Below are 13,815 nucleotides of genomic sequence, written 5' to 3'. Positions count from 1 at the left end.
CTTACAACAAGATGTCACTTTAAGGCTACTTGCTATATTTATTTTTCAGAACAGATGTGAGGAGAGTGAAGGAACAGGGTATACGACAGAGGGGTAGCTGTTGAAAGAAACAGGCTTTTGATTACAGATCATTCTCATTTCACTCCAGATGAATGGCAAAAGATAGCTGTTAATGTCGCTGATGAGATGAAATAAGTTCCCTTGGACTATATATGAAATACATATGAAAAATACTTAGTAATTTAAAAGTTGTTGTCATAGTATAAGCAAAAGTATTGGTTTTACTCTGTAAACACTGATCATGAGTAAGACACCTGGAAGAAGTACATCCTAAAGAGCAATCTGTGTAACTTAAGTAGGAATTTACTGCTAATAAGTACTATTGCTATTCTAGCCCTTGGGGTTACACAGTGAAGTTTCCAGTCAATATTATGGGCAAGAAGGTACATTTTTAAATATGTATAATATCTAAGAGAGAAGTGGAAGGTGTATTTGCAATGCACAGGATTTTAAACTGCAGCTCAATATTGCAAAATTAGGGAAATCAGAGAAGTGAATCCAGGATTCAATCTTCATATCTATGTCATTTAACTAACAGCAACTTTTTTCTTTGAAAACAAGTTTATTGTGGAGGGGAAGGGTTTCAACTGACATTTTAATGTAATTCAGAATTTCTCAATAGGTGTGGAATTTGTGGTGCCTAGAACTGGGTTTTACTGCAAGCTCTGTGGACTCTTCTACACAAATGAAGAGACAGCAAAGACAAGTCACTGCAGAAGTACTGTTCACTACAAAAATCTTCAGGTAAAAACACACTTGAAGCTAGCTAACAACTAGCTCATGGGGTGGATTGTGCATAAGACAGATGATGCTACAAAAATCAGTTATTATTCTGTGGACAGAATTCAGATGAAGTGAAATTTAGATAAGCAAAACTTTTCAGTAGTTCCAAATGTTAGCACACTAATTTCTCACTCCCAGATCCTTGAAATCAACTTCTGGATCATAAATAAAATGGGGCCAGGTGATAATTTGATCTTCTCATCTACATTTGGTCCTTGTCACTAGCACAGCATGCAACTCAGATCTTTAAGTCTCTGTTCTTGAGGGTCCCAGACGTTTCTATCACTGGGAGTGAGCCCAGCAGTAGCCTTTCTTATTTCTTAATTTCAGGAGCATGAAACATGCCACTTGTTTAATAACGTTGCCAGACTTATTTTTGCAGTAGCGTGAATTTCTGCAGCATGTTTCAGCACGCAGTACTTTGTGACGTACAGGCTCTCTGAGGCATTTCCTGTGACCTGCTGAAATCACCTCCCTGTGCCACAGAACAGCACGGCGGTTCAGCCACGCAGAACAGAACTATTGAATAATTTCTATAAGGATATGCAGAAGCATGTAATTATTTGTATGGTTTCCATAAGAATATACCATAAGCATATCAGCACTTGATAACAGCACACAGAGACTACGGGTACTTGCAGTTCAATCAAAAGACCCTACCTTTATGACTTTTCAGATGCACAGTTGATAGTATCAGTCATGACAGCATGAGCACTAACTGCCCTGTGCTGAGGACTCCTCAGAGGAGGTAGCCTCGCCTCTCCTCTCCTTGAGTCCTTGTCTGTGTGCACGGTGTGTACACTACAGAAGACACTTTTGTTGGCATTCACATACTCTTAGCAAAAGTCATGAAAGAGCAAAGCAAAGCTGCTCCTTCTTTCTCTGTTTCTTCCCTCTGCCCATAGTAAATGCTGGAGCTCTGTCTCACTTCAAGTAATAGCTATCTTTCCCTAGCTGGCTAGTAGGCATTTGCTTTTCCAGTGACGCTCAGAGTCAAATAATTTCTCTGGGAGAATGTTCTTCTTGACTTTCCTGAAGTTACGTAGCTGTAATCATATAAAGGCCTCTGGCTTTCAAAGACTGTGCCTCCAGAGCTGTGATGCTTGCTAATAATGGATCCTCCAAGTGTAAGCTTGAAAAACGGGTGCCCAGTTTGCATGCTTTTTTTTGCTTCATACAAAAAATCCAGAGGGGTTCACCAGAGGTGGCAGCACTCAGTGCAGGCCGTGTATCCCATGTGAGTCTGTCCCAAAGAAACTCGTGCTAAAGCAAATATTGCAACTCCAGCCCCTGCCCCTGGCAACTGGTCCCATGGGAAGAAGAGGGATTTTTTTCATTTTCTAAGTTATTTTGTTAAAGTCATAGGAAAAAAAGTCCAACTAAAACTGAGTCAGTGTGAAAAAACCCTCTTTTTCTCCCCGTTAAGACATTTCCCATGAGCACTGTGGTAGATATCTAACACTGACGTGAGATAAAAGAACAAAGACCACAAAAGCTGTTAAAATTAAATCTGTCAAATATGGTAATGAAAACAGACTGTTCTGTCGAGCTGTACCTCTTATCTTACTAAATGGAGGAAGTAAATGTCTCATCCAACTTTTGCCCACTCAAGTGGAAACTCAGCAAATTTTAAATAATTGTTCTGTATTACTAGAACCCTTTTACTTGCAATAATGCTTATTTATGCACTCTGCAAGAAATGTCAGTCTTCTCCTATGATGATGCAATTTAATGAGTGTGTCCACCAACATAAGAACTATGGACTCTAACTTTTACTGTATGTGAAGCTATGGGACTGCTGCTGCAGACTGTCTCTCTGTTGTCTTGCCTACATGACAAATACCATTGTCCAATGACAACGACATTGTCCCAAATGCTCTCATGGTTATGAGTCTTTTATAGTTGATTTGCTATTTGTCATCTTTCATGTGCTCTCCTTGGAGCTACATCCAAAATATATATTCAGTGTTTGGATTTGAACGCAAAACTAAACAGTTTGTTTACCAGTTTTCTTCCAAAAGCCTTGCTTAGATGATGACGATTTTGTCTTGAAGTAAAATAGTCAGCTTCAACTGAGTATGGTGCCCCTTGAAGAACAGCAATCCCTGAAAAAAATTCAACTGTTTCTTTGTCAGTGTTGCAGACTTTTTGTAATTTTCCATTCTCTTCAGCTTAATAAATGATTTTCCCAGGTGTTATTTGTATTTACAGATCCACTGCATTTTCCATGTCCAAAAAATCCATCATTTGGCCATCCCTCCCACCACTACCACAAAAAGCTGTCAGATTCATCTGGTGTAAGCTACCTTGGCAACTCAGTGCAGCATTTTATCCTGTTTTCCACTGGCTTTATGCAGTATTCATCGAAACTTGTATTTAAATGAAAAATATTTTTTCCTTGACTGTCATTTTGCTATAAATTAATCTGAATGTCTGGTCTGTGAACTTCAAAACTGGTGTTTGTGGTACTCATGATAGCTGACAACATCAGCTAAAGGTGGTGGATAAACCTCCGTCTTATTTTGGTGCGTAATCATTAAAAAACAAAAATGCATGGCTTATCTGATCCAAGGACAAGCGTTAGTGATTTATTTCAGTTCATAGTGTACGGATCACTTCTCCCAGCCTTTATGGATCCTATATCTCTGTATACTACTGTAACATTTACTCTGGCTTTCTGCCACATGGAATTTTGTACCCAGGGATCAAGATTGGGAGTTGTGTAATTTCCATAGCCAAATCTCTATATTCAGAGTAACAGGGGTGCAGTCATCATTTTGTCACAGGTATGCCTATTCATTACCATTACTGAGTCCCTTTCAGATGTACTTCTTACATCCAAAACTTGTGTTTATGTGAGACAACCTGGCAGTCCTAGCACAGCCCTTAGTTTTTTCCCATCCATTTCTCATTTTACCTCTTCCCCATGGATGCCAAAGAGTAAACTGTACTCTGGGGGAATCCTGCAAGTAGATAAAATTTTGCAGGGACGTGAGATGGTCTTCTCAAAACAAATTCGAATGAATAATCAGCTAGAAAAGAGCGTTTTATGACCCTAATAATGTGCAGGTCAGTTATTGCATGTATATGTATTAGTCATTAATAAGAACATCTCTACATTATTATGTGGGAATTTCCCATGTGTCTCTCTAGACTAGCTGCTGCTGAAGAAGCCTCTTTCCATCCATTTCTAGGTCTGTTGACCTTGAATAAATACTTTGAGCGCCATTTTCAGACCCACACCAGTTCATCTTCCATTTTGTGTGCAGCTCTGCCAACTCACAGCACTGCCGGAAGGCTGAAAGCCTCACTGGCCATGTCTGTATTTTTAAATCACACTGAGTACTTAAAGCACTTGAAAGGCTTTATCTTAGAGAAACACAATAAATGTAAATACTCTAGCCAGACTGCTAAATTGTGTTAATTATTACTGAGTTTGATTATTCCCTTAAAACAAATGTTCTTGTGCAAAAGGTATATCTCTGAACTGGACATGCTGAAAATGTAATATATATGCTTTAAATTGTGACTCAGAAGCTGCAGCTTTTTTCTGACACACCAGTCTTATACTAGCATAATTCAGTTGACTCAATGGAGTTAGTTCCTGCCCTATAGCATATGGGAGTAGAGAGTTTGCAAGGAGAAAAGGTGAGGTCTAGTTACACAGACTGGTGGGGAGTCATGGTCCTCCTGGTTCTGTCACCAGTTCCCCTTTGGCACAGAGTAAATCACCGAACTTCTGAGGCTCTCCATGTATTAAGGTAGTTTGCCTGACACAGCTATATTTCCTGGCTTGAGTTTTCACCAAAATGGGGCTTCTATGTGTTTTCTTCCCTTTCGAGATGCTGGGAGAGTGTGAGAGCTTTGAAAAGGCATAAAGCATCCCATGTTGAAAATTTTCAGTTTTGGTAACGATGCTTTGTTTTTGATGTGATTGCAGAAGTATCTATCCCAGCTTGCAGAAGAGAGCCTGAAAATGAAGGAAGAAGGCAGCCATCTGCCTCAGGATGATACTGGCATTGTTCCTCACTTTGCAAAGAAAAAACTATGATGCGGATGAACTGGAAGAGCTATAATGAGTGAAAGCTGATACTTTATTTTTTTTATTTTTATGATATAACTGTCAATTTGCACTGTACAGAGGAGGGGAAATAAAGAGCATGTTCCATGCATCTATGCCCAGAGTGCCATTAAAAACCAAAATGCCTGAAACTGTTTCCCACGGTGAAGCAATGCTGGCATATCTGTAAGAAGTGGAGCAATTCTTTCTCACAGTCTGCGTGCTGGGAGTGGTTTCCTAGATTAAATCAGAATTCTCAGGGATTCTTAAAGTTTTAATTCTGATGTGACACATCAGGTCAGGCGGAGTATTTAGAAGCACTCAGCATCCTCCAGTAGACGCTGGAATGAAAGAAGATGTGACTATAAATAGGCTTTAATGTTGCTTAAAATATCTTCAGCCGTTTCACTCATTGCCCCAGTGAGAAGTAGGATTTGCACAGGACATCTAAAGCCATTGTGCTAAAAGTAGTCAGTAGATGGCATAATATAAACCCCATCAGCATCCACCTCCATGTGTCTTAGAGCTTGGTGAAATGATAAAACGTTTGTGTTGTTAAGCACTGACTGTACACTGACTGTGTTGTACGAATGCAGAGGGAGCCACAGTCTGTCCCAGGGACCTTATAGCCGGAACCCAGCACAGCGAGAGCAATTCGAACACATGTGCTGACAGCTAACCTGCTCTGGTTTTCAGCATTTTCCATGGTGTGATCAGAATGTTCTCCAGGTACCGTTGTGTTTGAAATCTTCTTTTTGATAATTCTAAAGGGTGCCAACTTTGAGTCTTACAGACTTGAAACTCTCACGAGAGGCTTTTTAAAGTGCCACATGTTTGGACCATGTCTCTTTTAGACATTTTATTCAAGATCCTTGCTTTTGGGGTCTTTTTGTTTTCTTTCAAGCTTGCTTTTCCTCAGCTTGGCAACGTTGAATTTTCCTGGTTTTCATGGAAAGATGCCAGACTTTTAATATTGTTTTTGTATTTTATTTCCCTGAATTTTTTAAGGCAAATACAACAACTGATGGCTCACAGAGTGCTGTACTGAGAACACAGGATGCACCAGCAGCTCTGGCATTATTATGAGCTATTGTTTCTGCACAGTTATTGCTTAGTATTTTGCAGAGTCCCTTTGAAATGCGCTGTACAAGTTTCTGGTTCATTTCAATAGGGCTTTGTGTAGTAAAGTGAATACGTACGCAAACCATTGCCAGAATTGATGCCGGAGTTATGCTTTTATAAAATGCCCCACACAATCTAGACAGATGGGGATTTGCAGACATATTTCCATTCTTTGCCTGACTCTAATATTCATCACAGTATGTTCTGTAAAAATTGCTGGTGCTGGATGTCCTGCTTAGATGTTGTGCAGAGGAAATAGCTTCCCAGAAGGTTCTAGCCATCCCTAAGAACGACATGGATGTCGCAAAATATTGCAGAGTGGCTAAATTGCCAAAACTGTTTCCACCAAAGTATTCGTTCCATTATTTCTTGTGCCAGCAGCGATGCTTGTTCTCCGAAGCTCCCTGTAGCCAGGCAGCATGCCTCAGAGGTGCCTGGTGGTGTTGCCTGAAGCCCTGTTCCATTTCATGGCCTCTGCTTTCCACTCGTTTTTACCAGTGGTGGGTTCAGATTTCATATTTGGAATTCCTGCTTCTCGCAAGTTGAGGGATTCTTTGCATCCCAGATTCAGACGTGGCCTATCCAAAAGACAAGGGGAAATGAAAAACATTACAGCCTAAATCTTCCTTTGTCCAGACTTAAAGTATACTAAGACTTGGGTCCATCTGTCATTTAAAACAGGTTTTTTTTGTTTTTCCCTATGGAAAAAAAAAATTGCAAACCAGGTATTTTTCCTTCAAGGGTTGGGTTTTTCTTTGACTCTTTGTTTTTCACATTGCAGTGAAATTTGAGCACAGGGCTGTTAGGGCAAGAGCTTGTATTGCAAGCTGTAAGATTACAAAAATGGCAGTAAAGATTGTGCAATTGTCTTCTAAAGCACAGCTCTCAAGCTGGTCATGTATCATCTGAATATGAAGTTCCCTTCATGCCCTTCAGCACAATCTGAGCACAAGGGAAGGAAATCACTACAAATGCAAGCATCAAATCTTTGAAGCTAACCCTGCTATCAAACTGGGGCTCTCACCGGCCTAATGGGAGCTTGTTAGACCATGTGGTTAGGCTTAATTGGATGTGAGACATAGCTGACTGTGTATCAAAGTCATATGCCTCCAGCAACTTTATCCCCAGGTAACCTCAAATGAGAAAAGTATCACTGTTATTATTCTTTATTTGTATTGCAGTAGAAGCTATGGGTCCACGGCCTTTATTATAGGCACGGCACAAATCCACAACAAAGACTTTCCCAGGCCAAAGAGCTTTAAATCAGACTTTCCGAAAACAGACAACAGGTGGATACAGGCGGGCAGGGAAAGCAGTAGGTAACCATGAGATTTTGACTGGCAGCAGAAGAATAATTAAAATGAGTGTTTACCCAGGGGCTTATTTTTGGATTTACGGGAGATGATTCAAACTACTTTCCCCCTCCTCTGGTTCTGAACCAGGTTCACTCCCATTATTCACAGCTTGCATATTTAACCTCCTTTGTTTTCCTGGCCAGCTGCATTAGACTCGCAAAGTCCCTTCTTCAGAGAGTGGGCCTTGGTATCCTTCAGTCCCCCATCACTTAAGTTTCAGTCTCCATGCAGGGCTCCAAAAGCTGGAGTCTTGACTGAGGCTCACCAGGAACTGTCCTGGCTCCAGATACCTTGTTTGGGTCATGGATACAGGCCCTTGCTTGCCACTGAGGAGGGAGGAGGCTCCAGATGGCATCTCTGCCCCATGTAGTTTCCTCTTCTGGAGGTAGATGACTCAGGCGAGTGATGCAGGTGCAGTGCCCAGCCCCGCAGACGTGATCAGACCCAGACATTTGTAGAGGTGGTTTGGACACCCCGTCCCTTTGGGCTCTGTCCTGACCAGCAGCAATCTGCAAAGACCTGGGTACAGCCAAACGGGCAATTCCCCTTCTGAGAAGGTCCTTTCTCGCCCTAAAGCTCAACATTTGAAAGCAGTTAAAAGCAATCCCAACTCTCAACTCGCTCCTAACAATCCCTATGATCAGTTTTCAGCCTGATGCACTTTGAGAACTCAGAGATAATCTCCTTCCCTCTCCAACGGGCCATCATGCAATGCTGGCAGGCACTCAACTCCTCAACTTCTCTCTACTACCTATTCTGCTGAGGAGGAAGGCCACTGTAGGCAGCCGCTTACCTTTCTCAGCTTGTGTAAAAACGTGTTGTTTCTTTTGGTTTATTATATTTAAAATCTTGACTTTTTTTAGTTGGCATAATTCATCATCACTATAATCCACGCTGTTTATTAATACATATATATATATATATATAGCACAAAGCAGGCTCAGGTCTAGCCAAACAAATATTGATATTTAAAAATGAGCTTCCTTAATATATACAAACCGTTTCAACACATCTCAACCAAAGATTGCACTTTTTGAATAGGGACTATGTTTTTCATCTTTGTGAAATCTGTATTGATCTCAAATAGTCTTTAATGTCAATCTGCAACTTGCTTTCTTTGAAATAAAAAATAAAAGAAACATTTGCCCCATAAGATTAGACAAAGTTTCATATTGGCTTTAACACTAAATTAGTGTTAGGCTGGTTATATTCAGGGTTTTTCTGTTCTCTAAGGATTAAGGCTGTGATTTGTTGAATTATACTTGAACTGGACCAGATGTACTATTTATTGAGCTTATATAATCTTGTTAATTTAAGTTTTGGCTTGTAAACAGTTGGAATTTGTTAGTACTTGTTTAATTATGTAGGAACTGTCACCAATATTAACTGATCTGTGTAACTGATTGCTAAGTGTTTCAATTTGTGTTTCTTAAAAAGAAAGATTTTAATAAAGAGAATGATAAAGCATATACGTTGGTGGACAATTGTCCCAGCAACAACATGCTTCTGGCTTCCCAGGGGATCTATTAAAAACCAAAATGAATAAAAGATAGTTTGAGTGGTAAGAAGGAAGCAGGAGGCCAAAACATTTGCTTTTAAATATAATTTCTAGACATTGTGATTCTTACCAGGTAGCTCCTCCCATACAGATCGCAAGTGTTTGCTGTCGTCTGGTGCTGAAGTTGAAGTGAACACATCTCAGCGGTTCACTCTGTAATTATCATGGTTATTACCCACTCCTGTCCCTCTAGAGATGTCCTCACTTCCCTTTTTCTCTTTATTTCTGAATGAACTGGGCAAGCTGTCTGTCCCCACTGGCTTTTCTCTGTCTCCATCCAGGTTGTCTTCTCGTCCTCCTGAAAGCACCATATAAAATCGTCCCCAGCCAAGCACCTTCTCCACCCCATCTTGACCCAAGTCCCCCTCTTTGCCCGTTTACCCTGTTTCCCTTGTGCTTTCCCTCTGCCTTTACTGATTTTTCTTCTTTTCAGCAGACTGTCCTCCCCAGTGCCCTCCCAGCTCCACAGGGACCTTTCCCACTCCCTGTCCTTCTCTCTGGCTCACTTCCATCGCCAGCAACTGGAGCTCCTGGGAGGAAATACCCAACCTCAGCCAGGGTGATGTAAAGATGTGCTTGTACTAAGTTTTTAAAGAATGCAATGAGGACAAAAGCCGAGGGGAGACTTCACCACCAGCTTTGATGAATTCACTCGGCGGAAAACACTAGGAGGAAAACTGAGACAAGGCAATGTCCAGTCCATGTGCCAGGCAGGGCATGGGGCACCATCAGAGCATGAGCTATGCCTCCCACCACCCGCTGAGGGTGGGAAATGGGTCTGTCTGCCCCACTGAATGGCCAGGGAAATGGGTCATGGACAACAAGACAGTCACTCGGGTTTTCTGACTCCCCAGTTCATTAAATCAGTGCTTTAGCATCTTATAAGTAACTGTTTTGCAGCTGAGGCACACATGTAGTGTATTTTAAGCACAAATGGTTTCGGTTCTTCTGTCCTGGATGTACTGAAACCTTTGTACGTGTGATTTTGATACCATCTCATCGCAGCTATGAATCTGTCTCGCTCTAGAAATCAGGCAAATCAATTTTGTAAGTGTTAACTTGGCATCATATATCCGTAACAAAAAAAATCCAAACTGTGGTGTTCAAAACATAATGCGTTTCCAGATTTTGTCACACTTAATTTTCTTGGTGGAAAGGGGAACTCGGGTGTGAAAGACTTCACAAGTGAACACCAGCCCACACCCAAATACCGGCCTGGCCTTTTGACACAAGGCTGTGACCAGTCTCACTTGGACAGCCAGGCTGTAACCCAGCCGTCCTGCCTGACCGGCAGAGTAGACCAGGTCAAGGCTGTCTGAAAACACGAGCCCTCCCTGGGAAGCGGACCGGGAGGGAGGGCAGGGGTGTGTGGGGACCGGGGACGGTGCTGCCCGCTCTGGATCAGGCCGCAGTGGGGCTCAGCCGGCGGACACACTGCCCTGACGCAAGCGGGGCCGGGCTGATGGGCAGCTCGCCGCAGCACGCGCCGGCGTCGCGCCAAGCGGCCTCCCTCCGCCTGCTTTTCAGTGCCGATACGGCCTGGGACTCTGCCGTGTTTGTGCAGGTGGCAGCGAGGGCAGCCCGAGAGAACAGGTTTGTCTTTGCTTACTTTTCTACATCCAACTCCGCCAATCTCCGCTTATCTATGTCAATATGTTGAGCGCTCTGCATGTGCTTGGCTTGCCTGATGCAATGCCGCAACGTGAAGCCATGGGAGTATGCGGTACGTATTCCTGGAGGAAAAGTTCACCCCGTTGTGGAGAAGAGGGGGACTGGACAAGGACCAGGGATTCTCCCTACAACATCTTAGTGGAACTGGGTAAAGCAGCGGTGAAACTGAAAAAATATCCTTTTCCCTTGCACAAAAGAACTATCCATAAAGATCAGCCTTCTCATTGCAGGGCCCGAGCTGGCCTTAGTGACCTGGTGGCCAGGAATCCCCTCCACCTCCCCTGGCATGTCACACCTCCCCTTTGCTTGCCTTCAGCAGAGCTACGACACGTTACAGCGCTGGTAATCTGGCCTCAAGCTTTATGAAACACACTGTCTTGTACTAACCTAATATATTCACAGCACCATGGAAACACACTCCCCAGATGCTGAAGTGAAAGAAGCAGAGGTAGTTTCCATCTCCTCCTTCCTAGCTGCCCCCTTTTCCTGTCAACGTGAGGCTCACAGGGCCCTGCTGGGTGTCCCAGGGGCATCGGAGAAGGCAGGGGAGCGTTGGGGCCACCAGGATCCATCTTCCATGCTATGAAGATGGTTGTCTTAGGGCTCACCTGCACACAATTGCATCAGCCTACTGCAGGGTGAGATTCCCAATCAGATACCCAAGGTGATTAAAGCCAGTGAGCTCTCTCCTTTCAGTTCATATCAGTTTATTCTGTTAAACAGCAATCTATTGGGACCAACTACCTGGAATTGCTTCATTTAAGCTGAAATAGAAGCATACGTCAATTTTTAATTAACTGGGTCAGATCTGAATGAGTGGGCATGTCGAAAAGCTTTTTGTGAACTAGAAAGCTGCACAGGGCAGGCTGAATCCAGCCTGTTAAACATTTAAATAATTGCCAGGCAGAGTCTTGGCCAATATTCCTCAAGGTAAGACAGTAAGTATCAGCAGCACAGCCCTGGGTCGGGAGGCAGCGTTTCCAGCCTGACTTCTTCCCGGTGCCTTTGAAACGAAGGTTCCTAAGCTGTCCTCCCCTTATTCCTGAGCCTTGTTTGAGGACATGTATATTAGTTCCACCTTCCTTAAACACAGTCTTGGTGTCTTTAGCGGACACAGGAAGCCTGTTTTGTTTGTGGGTTTCTTCTCCGGCTGGGCTGTGTTTGCATTGCAGCTAGTTGATCTTTGGCAGATAGCAACGTGTTCTTGGCAGCAAACTTTCACCTTGAGCTCAGGGGGTGTAGCCACACTGTGTTTTGCACACCTGTGCTGGGGAACTAGGAAAGATTTGCCTGTTTGTATCATTGCTGAGATATTAAAACCAGTTTCACAGCAGTGCTATTAGTGCTTTGTAGAGGTCCCGGCTCCCAAGACGTGGGCACGGAGGGCAGCGTGCGTGTGTGCACGTGTGTGCATAAGCAAGACTTGCTCTGCCTTGCATGGACTTTAGCACTAAGCAGCTGGCGATCGGACATACTTTGCCAACATTACAATCACAAGTAATATTGTTTTGGTGTGTGACCAAGTTGAGTTTCTAAGCTCCTTGTTTACCCTGTTCACTATGACTTCCCATAACACTCTATCCGTAGGTATGCGCTGCGGTGGCGAGCTTGCTGAGCCACTGGCTGCACTGAGACATACACAGGGACCGGTATCGGTGTTCCCCGAGGTGCCCTTGCCACAAAGTGCAGGGTGTCTGGAAACAAGGCAGACCTTAAACAGGGGTGCTCATAGCAGATTTGGCTGAGTAAAAAGAAAGTACGCTGAGACTAACAGGAAGAGCAGCCCAGGTCTGTCCTGATGCTAATGGGGATCAGCACGGCTCTGGCTGGGCTATTCCAGTGCCTATTTCCATCTGATTGCAATTGGGAAAGACTAACTCAGTTAGGCAGGATATGCTAGATACTAGTCTGCCAAGAGATCAGCAAGGCAGCCAGGATGCTGTAAATGATCCCAGAAACTTTCTCCTTCCTTTTCTCTCAGAAATTAGCCTGGCTGGGGGTGAGGGTGGGGGACAAGGGGTATTTTCATGAGGCAGGGTAGGGATTTGCCATTGGACGTTCCCCTCCTGCACCAGGCACAGAAGGAAGCCCAGCTGCAGGGGCACACGGAGACCTGGCAGTGCCTTGTGTGACTGATGCCGGGCTGTGTCTGAAATGGACCCAAGAGGTCTGAAATAAATTGGTAGGAGTGTGTTCATGGGTATTTCCCACCAGCAAGCTGATGTCCCTGTGACCGCTCATTCGTAGGCTGTGTGTTACCGGCTCCTCTGCTTTTCGCTTCCTGCAAAGGCTGATTCATGAGCTGCCGCTGTTCAGCCATTGGCATCTCTCCTCCCGAATGCCCTCCCTGGCGTCTGATCCCAAAACCAGCGGTGAGAGTCGGGTTGAATCGAGGGCTACTTGAGCCTAAAGGTAAGTTAAGTACCTGTTTAAAACAGCATCAGATGCAAGCAGTGCCTAGCAGTGTGAGAAAGCACTGGGCTCTGCCAGCCCGGTGAGATGAGAAAAAAAACTGAAGTGAAAGAAACCCGTCAGAAAAACAGTTTGGGTACGTTCACCCTCGGAACCGCTCCATCCCTTTGCACTCAGGGCATGTGCACCCCATAGCAAGGAATAGCATGAACTCACTTTCATGAATTACTTCTTGTCAGCCAAGCAAAGCGGGAAGTAAATTATGTTTGCTTAAACCACCGTGCAGGTGGTCTCAGCGAGTGGATGTTAGCTCAGGAGGAGCAGGGGCGGTGTGCGCACCGGAGTTAGTGCGGGTCAGCCGACAGACGATAACCAGCGCCGCTGTGGTATCTTGATTGCTTGTGATTGTGTGAACATGCCTGAAGATGCAGACGGTATAAAGCAGAGCGGTGCTTATGAGGTTTTTGAAGGTGCTTATGAGGTTTTTACATCTGCTCTTATTTGGTCTTGGAGGCTTTCAGCAAAGACCACCCACTGAAACAAAGAAGAATCATCTTCCTGAAGTGCAAGGGACCAAGACACGTATTCAACCTCGTTCAATGCCCTTCTATGATCTTGTGGAGCCTTTGAATTCCTCTTTACCTACAAGAGGTTTACTACAGTGCAAAATAAGCTCCTGGAGCACAAAGATGCTCCTTTCTAAGGGGATATGGGTTGTTGAGGCTGCAGATCTTCCGTCTCTAAAGATTAATGCTTCAAGGTGGGTTGTCATAGGTTGCTAAAATAACCTTTTC

General features: G+C 43.7%; 1 protein-coding gene across 6 annotated transcripts in view; it reads left to right on the top strand.

Moving 5' to 3' along the window:
- Positions 1 to 8,839, top strand: part of RBM20 (RNA binding motif protein 20) — a 107,824-nt gene extending 98,985 nt beyond the window's left edge. For 5 of the 6 annotated variants that reach the window (XM_075504564.1, XM_075504563.1, XM_075504565.1 and 2 more), the window contains 2 exons: positions 683 to 804; positions 4,784 to 8,839. In XM_075504564.1, coding sequence (XP_075360679.1) covers positions 683 to 804; positions 4,784 to 4,894 — 233 coding nt within the window. In that variant the 3' untranslated portion in view covers positions 4,895 to 8,839. Of the gene's footprint in view, positions 1 to 669; positions 805 to 4,783 lie in introns of all 6 variants that reach the window. The other variant, XR_012776132.1, reaches the window with a different exon arrangement.
- The last annotated feature ends 4,976 nt before the right edge of the window (positions 8,840 to 13,815 follow it).

This window comes from Mycteria americana, chromosome 6 (assembly GCF_035582795.1).
Source record: "Mycteria americana isolate JAX WOST 10 ecotype Jacksonville Zoo and Gardens chromosome 6, USCA_MyAme_1.0, whole genome shotgun sequence".
In the NCBI taxonomy this organism is placed as follows: domain Eukaryota; kingdom Metazoa; phylum Chordata; class Aves; order Ciconiiformes; family Ciconiidae; genus Mycteria; species Mycteria americana.
This window is presented reverse-complemented; position numbering and strand designations above follow the sequence as displayed.